We start from the raw sequence: 9,239 nt of genomic DNA, 5'->3' as shown, positions 1-9,239 counted from the left end.
AGATCCCTCGGACTGCCGCGATCCCTAACATGCTCCCGGCTTTCCAGAGCGCCGCTTCCCGGGTGGATTTGGAGGGCCCCTGGCCCCGCTCCTCCCTCGCGCTCGCTCCTTGGCTCCGCCCCCGGCCGTGGCTCTGCGGCGCTCCCAGGCCCCCCCGCCCCGCCCCGGCTTTGGCTCCGTCTCCGGGTTCCCCCACCCCGGCTGTGGCTCCGCCCCCGGCTGTGGTTCTGCGGCGCTCCCAGGTTCTCCCGCCCCCCGTCCCGCTGTGGCTCCGCCCTCGGCTGTGGCTCCGCCCCCGGGCTCGCAGCCCTCGGCTGTGGCTCTGCGGCGCCCCCGGGTGGCCCCGCGCGCTCTGCGGTTGCTCCCGCCGGCCAGCCCGCCGCGCACGGTTGTCGTGGAGAGGGACGCGGAGGCAACGCCACTGCGGGCGGGGCGGGCGGTGGCCGCGGAGTAGAGACCCCCGGTTCGGCCGTCGCCTGGGCGAGCCCCCACGGAGTCCTGTCTCGCCTCCTCGCCCGGTGAGCCGTCCCAGAGTCGCTGCGGACCGCGCCGGCATGTCGGGCGAGGCGAGTGCTCCCGGGGCCTCCCCCAGGGCCCCGCGTCCCGGGACCCAGAAGTCGTCCGGCGCAGTGACCAAGAAGGGGGATCGCGGGGCCAAGGAGAAGCCGGCCACCGTCCTGCAGCCGGTGGGCGAGGAGGAGCCCAAGAACCCTGGTAGGCGGGCGGCGGGGCTCCGCGTGCGCTCGGCTTTGCCAGGGCGGGTGGGCGCCGTCGTGCTGCCGGGCGCCGCACTGGTCGTGCGGGAAGACGCTCTGATGCGCGCGACAGCCGAGCGGGGGGAGAATCGTGGCATCTCCGGTGCTAAGGAGCGTTGTGTTCAGCAAGTGCACGTACCCAGGTCCTGGCACATGGCGGGGTGTTCTGCGTGCTAACCCTTATTAGCGGTGTGGCCTCGGGCACCCTCCTTCTCTGTAGTACGGGGATGTGAGGAGCGGTGGAGTGGACCGTGGGGAAGTGTTCTGTAAACTCCGATTCCTTTGTTCCTCCACAAGCATACGTTGTGCACCCGTGTGACCAGCTCTCTACTCCATCTCGGAATACAAATCCCAGTACTCCCAGCCCAGCTCCTGGAACTCAGCTTGGCCGATGTTTGAATCGAACTTGATCCTAGAGAACCCACACTGTGGTTTGGGATGGTGACAAATGCGATAAGATGTGATAAGATGTATGAGAGAAGAGGGCCCACGGAGTGATAGGAGGTCGCGGGGGAGTGGAGTGGAGGAGGGAACCCCCCAGGAGGTGACTTTGAGTTTCATTCACTCATTCATCCAACAATTACTTTTTGGATATGGAGAGAACAATATGCACACAGTCCTTTTATGTTTTCTGGGAAAAGAAAACCACGGCACGGTACAAGTAAGCCTGTGGCTCTGTATGTTGCAAGTGACAGAACCCCAACCCAAACAGATGATACATGAAGGGGAATTTACTGGAATTGGAATTTATTATTATTATTTTTTAAAGTAGGCTCCACACCCAACAAAGGGCTCAAACTCATGACCCTGAGATCGAGAGTCGCATGCTCTACCAACTGAGCCAGCCAGGAGCCCCTTTTGGAAGGCTTCTGGATTCAAATCCATCTGCTTTGAGAGGGACAGGGGCTTGCTGTCCCTGGACTCACGGGAAACAGACTTGGGGGGAGGCTCTGATTGTCAGACCTTGGACAGGTGCCAGTCCCCACACCCCGCTCTGTATGGACAATGGCGTGGAAGCGGAGAGAATGAGGCAGGGAGGTGGAGTATGAGGCATTTCAACAGGCCAGATGGGTAGTTGGAATTGAGCGGTGAGGGAGAATGGATTAGGCTTCCTAGAAAAATACTTCCCAAGTAGAAGTAATAAGAATTGGTGGTCTTGGCTGGGGTGGAAAGAGAAGGACATAGCAAGAAGAATTCCCAGGTTCCAGGAGGCGGGCTGAGGTGCCATTCAATGCAGACAGGAAAGCCTGGAGGAAGGGCCTGTGAGAGAAGACCTCCGAGGGCGTATGTCGGCTGGACAGCTGGACACTTGGGTCTGGAGCCCTCAAGAGAGGGCAGGGCTGGAGATGTCACTTTGGGAGCTGCTGATATCCGGGTGTATTTAAGGCCTGGGAAGGAAAGAGATCCCGTGGGGCAGGAGGGAGTGTAACCAGAGGGCGCAGAGCACTCAGGACCCAGCCTAGAGCTATTAGGGGAGGCGCAGCAGGCAGCGAAGTCCAGTCGGCCGGCCGACAGATGGGAGAGAATGGGGGTGACCACTGCCCGGGACGCTGGGCAGGGCAGCACGGGGGTCAGGGCGGCGCTGGGTGCAGCGCGGCAGGTGCAGGGCTCAGAGCGTGATGGCGGCAGTAGGAAGGTTTTAGGAAGGTTTACGGGTTTAGAGGAAATCCCATCTGCTGGCTTCTGTCTCTCAAGAAGTGCAAAGGCAAGGTCAGTAGTGAGGGTGGGGAGGAACTGTGCGAGGCGGGGAGCAGGAGCAAGGCCCTTCCGGAGCGGCGCGGTCCCCCAGGTAACCGCTCGCTAAAGCGCAGACGCGGAGCGAGTCGGGCGGGCGGCGAGGTTCAGGCAGGCAGCGCGCTTCTGGAGCCCCGGCGGCCGTCGGGGTGCTGGCCGGGGGCTCTGGCATCGCCGTGAGCTTGTTAGAAATGCAACTCCCCGGACTGCACCGGGTCGGTGGAATCAGGGTCCCTGCGGGGCGGGGCGGGGGGGGACTGACTGGGGAGGGCAGGAAACTGACTGGTTCTCCTGGTTGTTCAAGTTTGAGAAGGTCTGTTGTGGAGAAAGGTGGCGTGGGTGAAGCGGGAAGGGTTGAGGGGCTCCCGCAGCAGGGGGAGCAGCGCCTGCGGGCACAGCGCAGCTGTGCGACGGGGTTACGCCGGGGCCTGTCCAGGGAGCTAACATGTCCTGTGTGTCCCGCTCCGCCTGATGGCTGGGCCCACGAGGAACGTACCTCTCGCTCCTTTGCCACGAGAACCCTCCAGCCTCTCTTGTCTTGTCCCCACGAACGCCGAGCCCCTGTGCTTCCAGGTCATCTCCTGCCTCCGGGCAGGCTCCCTGCTGCCCCTGGGTCAGCCTGCAGCCCCGGCGGCCGGGCGGGAGTGACGGTGCTGTGGGGGCTCCAGGCTGCCCGGCCCTTGGAAGAGCAGGCTGGCGCCAGGCCAGCCCTTCTGCCTGCAGATCCCCCCACGGGCCGGGGACACGCGTCCCCGTCTCCAGGAGCCACTCCTTCCTGGGACGCCCCTGGGGAAGCAGAACGAGCAGGGGCCTTCGGGGACTCACTCAGGTGTGCACCTCCGTCGGGATGGGATGTGGCGGGCGCCTGACTGAATTAGTGGAACTCTTGAATGAAGTGATATTTCTAAAGCATTTAGAACAGTGTGGGGCAGGAGTAAGTGCTATATACCGGTTTGCTGAGTAAATAAAAGCCGGAGGCTCTGCGGGAGCTCGGTGTCCAGGTAGGGTGAGGGGGGGAGGAGGGCTGGGACTGGAGAGGTGCTCCTGGGTTCCTGCCTTTGCTCACAGCAGGCCTGGGCTTCTCCCCCCGCCCCCGCCCCGTGACCCCGGGCCATCCCAGCGAACCAGGGCCACGGCAGGAGGCTGGGCGGGGGACACTGTGGGAGGTGCAGGCCCCCGGGGGGCCAGCCGCGGAGGGGAAGCGGCCTTGACCGGTGGCTGGCTGGAGGCGCCCGCACAGAGGTTAGGCGCCTTGGGTTGTGTGCATCCTGCGCCCTCTGGCCCCCCTTTCTTCGGGGTCTGGATTTCCCGCTGTTTGCTCTCAAGTGTTCTCAGCTGCGGGTCTTTACAACGCATTTTACGTTTAAAAAATGGCTGTAAGGACGTGCTCCTTGGAGGAGGGGTCCCAAGCCCCCCGCGGGTGAGCCCGGGGACGCGGGACCCCGCGGGCGCCCGCTGCTCTCTGCTGCCCCCCAGTGGCGGCCGCGGGCACAGCCGCCGTACCCTCCCGCCGCCCCGCAGAGGAGTACCAGTGCACCGGGGTCCTCGAGACGGATTTCGCGGAGCTCTGCACGCGCTCCGGCTACACCGACTTCCCCAAAGTTGTCCCCCGGCCTCGCCCGCACCCGGCCTTCGTCCCCTCCGCCTCGATGTCGGAAAAAACCACCTTAGGTGAGTGCCAGAGGAGCCCCGGGGGTGCCTGCCAGGGTCGCCTGGTGCTACCCAGCCTCCCATCGCAAGGCAGGCCGAAAGGCTGGGGTACACGGCAGTGTGTGTGGCCGCGAGGGGAGGGTTCAAAGTCGGGGGGGTGGAGGTGGGTGAGTCTCCCGCCTTCCTTCCCAAACCCCAGCCCACCCCGGCCTGGCCCAAGAAGCAGCACCCCCAGGCTGGGGCCGCCCCCCCACAGTGAGCGGTACTCCCCTGCGGCTGCCCCCAGGCGGGTGGCTCTGCTTCCTCCCTCCTCACCCCGTCTCCTCGCACCCCTGCCTCGTAGATGATCAGCGCCTGTCGGGGTCCTGCAGCCTCAACAGTCTGGAGAGCAAATACGTGTTTTTCCGGCCCACCATCCAGGTGGAGCTGGAGCCTGAGGACAAGGCGGTGAAGGAAATCTACATCCGTGGTGAGTCCCGCCCGGCCCCCAGCCCCGCTGCCCCCCACCCAGGCCTGAGGCGCCTTCCTCCTCCTCCTCCTCCCCCCACAGGTTGGAAGGTCGAGGAGCGGATCTTGGGTATCTTCTCTAAATGTCTGCCTCCGCTCAGCCAGCTGCAGGCCATCAAGTGAGGGGACACAGGGCTGGGGAAGGCAGAAGGCTGATGTGGGGCCGGGGGGGGGGGGGAACAGGTGGGCTCTGGTGGCTTGGGGGAAAGAACTGAAGGGGCCCGGAGACCCCGGGACTGTGGGGGGTGGGGCATGAGGGAGGGTGTGGCCGGAGGGGCCTCCGAGGGAAGGAGGTGAGGCTCCAGCTGGGTTTCTGTACCTTCCAAGTCCAGCTTGTGGAAGGTGGGCCTGACCGATAAGACCCTGACCACCTTCATTGCCCTCCTGCCTCTCTGCGCATCCACGCTCAGGTCAGAGAGGCGAGTGGGGAGTGGGGAGGGCCCTGGCGGGGTGGGCAGTTGGGGGACGAGAGTGGCATCCCTGCCGAGGGGTGTGTTGGTTTTTGAAGCTCCAGTCTGACCAGAAGAAGCGGGTCCCTTTGCTGCCGCACCAGGGCCTAGAGAGCCTGGCCTTCGGCCCCGTCCCTCCTTGCCTCTCCCCCAGTCCCACCACCATCCACTCTCTCCCTGGAGGTTTTCCCTTGTGCCGGCTGCCTGGGCCCTGCCGCTGGACTGGGGGCTGGTCAGGATCGGGGGGGCGGCAGAGGGAGAAGCAGGCTCCCCGCGGAGCAGGGAGCCCGATGTGGGGCTCGAACCCAGGACCCTGGGATCATAACCTAAGAGGGAGAGGAAGGATTTAGGACAGACACTGCAGGCTGCAGGTGCCACTGGGCACCGCGGCAGCGGGGAGTGTGGGCAGAGCAGGGCCACCCCATTTAATGGGTGTAGGACAGGGAGACAGCAAGGCTGCCTGGAGGAGGTGGTGCTGAGCTGAGCTGTGAAGGAGGAAGAGGAGGGGGCAGGAGCTCCTTCCCAAGGCTCCCCCAGCAGCCTTGACTTACCCTGCCTCACAGAACACACCTCCGGTGCTTCACGCGCCTGGCCCACCTGCCCCGGTGGGTGGGATGGACTGCTGTCCAGGGCCGGGATGGTGTCCTCAACACTCTTCATATAGAACACCGTGAAACACAACTTGTGTCCATCGTGGGAATTGGAAACAAATTAGCCAGCAGAAACAAAACTGCAGAATTCATTTTAAGATACAAAAATAGGGGCTCAGGGGCCTGGGTGGCTCAGTCGGTTAGACGTCTGCCTTCGGCTTAGGTTATGATCCCAGGGTCCTGGGTTCGAGCCCCGCATCGGGCTCCCTGCTCCGCGGGGAGCCTGCTTCTCTCCCTCTGCCGCTCCCCCTGATTGTGCTCTCTCTTTCTCTCTTTCCCTCTTTCTCTCTGTCAAATAAATAACATCTTAAAAAAAATAAGATACAAAAATAAGTCAGATCAACATAATCAAATAATTTAAAATGAATGTAATCAGCTTTAGGTGAAAGATGAACCAACCCGAAAGGTTGAGCATTGATACTAAATAGTGGGAGAATATTTTTAAGTAGTGGAATTTCTAGCCATTAGTTCAGTTTTTGCCGTGACTTGGAAAAGGTCCTCTGTTCCTCCTGCCTCCCAAATTCCCTCTCAGGGTAGTGGCTTGAAAGAACCACCATTTCTTATCTCCGGGTGTGAGATAAATCCGGGTGCAGCTGAGCTGGGGGCCGCCGGCTCGGGGGGCTCTTGGCTGGGGATGCTGTCACCTGGTCACCTGGCTGGGCTGCAGCTTCTGTCCCCGAGCTGCGCGCGCGCGTGCGCGGCCCCTGACTGGCTGCCAGCGGGTTGCCCAGCGCATGCCCCGGAGCCCTTTGGAACTTGAACTTAGAAGGGACGTCTCACCACTTTTGCCATATCCCATTCCGTCAGAAGGGAGTCACTAGGTCCAGCCACCCTCCGGGGCAGGAAGTGGTGGTCACAGGGGTTGTCGCTGAGGCCACGTCCCCACAGGCCCCTGTCGCTGGGGAGTGACCCCGCCACACTTCTGTCCCATATAACTTTCTCTGTTGGAAGGCCATCCTTGACTCTGTTTCCACGCTGCATCTAGAGACCCACACCTCCTCTCTGACCCCTTCCCTCCCGGGGCCTCAGTGGTGCCTCCTGGTTCTCGGACCTTCCCCGTCCGCAGGAAGGTGTCTCTGGAGGGCAACCCGCTGCCCGAGCAGTCCTATCACAAGCTCATGGCGCTGGACAGCACGTGAGACTGCTTTTTCTCGCCCCCTTTCTCTGCGCCTGTTCCCCAGTCCAGGTCAGCCCTAGTCCACCCTTCCCTGCCCTCCACCACCTGCCCGCGGACCCTCGGTTCCTACCCCTCCACCCTCAGAGGTCAGGCCCTCCGGAGAGGCGAGCCCCGACCCCGCGTTGCTAGCGAGCCTGCTCTCCCCCCACACGCGCAGCATCTCGCACTTGTCCCTGCGGAACAACAACATCGACGACCACGGGGCGCAGCTGCTGGGCCAGGCTCTGTCCACGCTGCACAGCTGCAACCGGACCCTGGTCTCGCTCAACCTGGGCTTCAACCACATCGGGGACGTGGGCGCTGGCTACATCGCGGATGTGTGTGTCTGGCGGGGACCCGGAGCGGGGAGCGGGGATCCGGGGAGCGGGCAGCCGGCCGCAGGGCTCCCACACGCCGCCTCCCCGCCCCCGCCCCAGGGCCTCCGGCTGAACCGCGCCCTGCTCTGGCTGTCCCTGGCGCACAACCGCATCCAGGACCAGGGCGCCCTGAAGCTGGCCGAGGTGGGTGCAGCGGCGGGGAGGGCGCCGGGGTCCGCCACTGGCGTCTGACCCGGCCGCTCGCCCCAGGTCCTGCGCCCCTTCGAGCTGACACACACGGAGGTGGTGGAGCGCCGCCGCCTCCTGCTGGAGAAGGGGTCTCAGGAGCGCTCGCGATCGGTGAGCCCCGCAGCCCCCCGCCTGTCCTAAGCCGGCGCCTCGGTGCAGGCCTAGCAGGCACCGAGCTTGTCCCCGGGCGGCAGTGTGTGGGGCAAGGGGAAGGATAGAGTTCGAGCCGAGCAGCCCGGCCACAGCCCCGGAGCTCGGGCTGTTGGCTCAGCTGCGGAATGGCGGCTTCCTGGGGCTGCCGGGAGGACTGGCACTGAACTCACGTAATGCACCTGGAGCCGTGAAACGGTCCTGCTGCTTCCCTCCCAGCGTGAGAGTCTGAGCCCGCACCCCAGCGTCCCCCCGGAGCTGTACCCAACAGCAATGTCGTGTTTGGGCAGGGAGATTGGGTGGGGGCGCTGTCAGTCCAGCCAGGCGTGAGGCTCCCCTCACTCCTCCTTGAGGAAGGGGTTCTGGCTGCTTCTTCCATCCCCTCCCTTTGTGAGCACAGCCCTCCTCCTCCCGACACGGGGACTCCAAAGCAGAGCGCGAGAAGAACCCCCTGATGGGGGTCAGCAATGCTGCACTGGCCGAAAAGTCAGACAAGACGCCCACAACGAAGACCCCGAAAGGCCTGGGCAAGAAAAAGGAGAAGTCAGGGGTAGGGGTGCTGCGAGCCATGGCCGGCAGGGGGGAAGCTTCCGTGGAGCGCAGGCGGGGAGGAGGGAGGGGGCCTGGGGGCCAGAGCTGGCCGTTCCCACAGCGAGGGCGAGCAGGGCTCTCGTGTCTCCTTGCGCTCCACAGAACGGGGTGAAGAAAGAGGAGAAGTCAGGGTCAGGGCAGTCACCCACACAGGGGACCCCCAAGAAAGAAGACGCCACCAAAGTGGGCAAGGGAAGTAAGTGTCGCCGCCCACCGGTGGCCCCTCCTTGCTGTCGGGGAAGGAAGAGCAGTGGGCTGGACGCGGGGCCTGTCCTCCTAGTGCTGCCCTCTCTGGCCGTGTTTCCTTCCATTGGCGAGCCCCCCATCCTGCCCTGTGTCCCCGGCCTGGACCCCCCGTGGCACCGCCCTCAGGGAAGGGACCCAGCCACAGAGTTCTGTTCCCGTTGCGCCCGATCCCAAGGTTTGAGGAGCGTCCCTCCTTGCCCGGCCCGTTCCCTCTGGGGCCCCTGGGCGGTATGGCACGTCCCCGCGGTACATCCTGGCTCGTCTCCCTGCTCCAGAGGTCACCATCCCCGAGCAGAAGCCGAGCAAGGGAAAGGGGCCTAAGACGGGGAACAAAGAGAAGCGCAGCTTCCTGCTGGAGTCCGAGGTAGGCTAGGGGAGCGGGGGTGGGGGGGTGGGAGTGGGGGTTGGAGGGGGGGTGGGGAGGGGGGAAGGAGGCGGGCACGGTGGGGGGTGTGGTGGCGGCAGCCGCGCCTTCCCTGCAGCCCCTCCTGGGGGGGGGGGTCTCTCCTGCTTCCATTCGTGTCCTATCGTCCACGCATGTCCCCCCATCCCCGCCGGGCTCGCTGGGCTGAGGGGCCGTAGGAGCTCAGTGCTCACCTTTCCCTGTTGTCTCAACTCTCCCCACGCGCCTGGGGCCGCCAGTCACTTCCCCAGCTCTCCTCCACTGGAGCGCTCCCCCTTCCTCCTCACCCCTGTCAGCAGCCCCCCAGGAAGGCAGGGCGTCTTTAGGGTCCTGGTGCCGCCCCACCTGTGCACGGCTCCTGGAGACCCTCTCTCTTTTGCTA

The 9,239-nt window shown here is 64.3% G+C and overlaps 1 protein-coding gene across 1 annotated transcript in view; it reads left to right on the top strand.

The window, feature by feature from the left end:
- Window positions 1-394: 394 nt before the first annotated feature.
- LRRC71 (leucine rich repeat containing 71) overlaps window positions 395-9,239 on the top strand; it is a 10,429-nt gene continuing 1,584 nt past the window's right edge. The window contains exons 1-12 of the mRNA XM_006748562.3: window positions 395-714; window positions 4,011-4,160; window positions 4,483-4,608; window positions 4,690-4,765; window positions 4,979-5,056; window positions 6,812-6,880; window positions 7,080-7,239; window positions 7,339-7,422; window positions 7,489-7,578; window positions 8,018-8,167; window positions 8,311-8,404; window positions 8,730-8,818. Coding sequence (XP_006748625.1) covers window positions 555-714; window positions 4,011-4,160; window positions 4,483-4,608; window positions 4,690-4,765; window positions 4,979-5,056; window positions 6,812-6,880; window positions 7,080-7,239; window positions 7,339-7,422; window positions 7,489-7,578; window positions 8,018-8,167; window positions 8,311-8,404; window positions 8,730-8,818 — 1,326 coding nt within the window. The 5' untranslated portion in view covers window positions 395-554. The remainder of the gene's footprint in view (window positions 715-4,010; window positions 4,161-4,482; window positions 4,609-4,689; window positions 4,766-4,978; window positions 5,057-6,811; window positions 6,881-7,079; window positions 7,240-7,338; window positions 7,423-7,488; window positions 7,579-8,017; window positions 8,168-8,310; window positions 8,405-8,729; window positions 8,819-9,239) is intronic.

This window comes from Leptonychotes weddellii, chromosome 6, assembly GCF_054177405.1.
Source record: "Leptonychotes weddellii isolate Sample4059 chromosome 6, ASM5417740v2, whole genome shotgun sequence".
Classification (NCBI taxonomy): domain Eukaryota; kingdom Metazoa; phylum Chordata; class Mammalia; order Carnivora; family Phocidae; genus Leptonychotes; species Leptonychotes weddellii.
The sequence above is the reverse complement of the archived record's forward strand: the minus strand, read 5'-3'. Positions and strand labels throughout refer to the sequence as shown.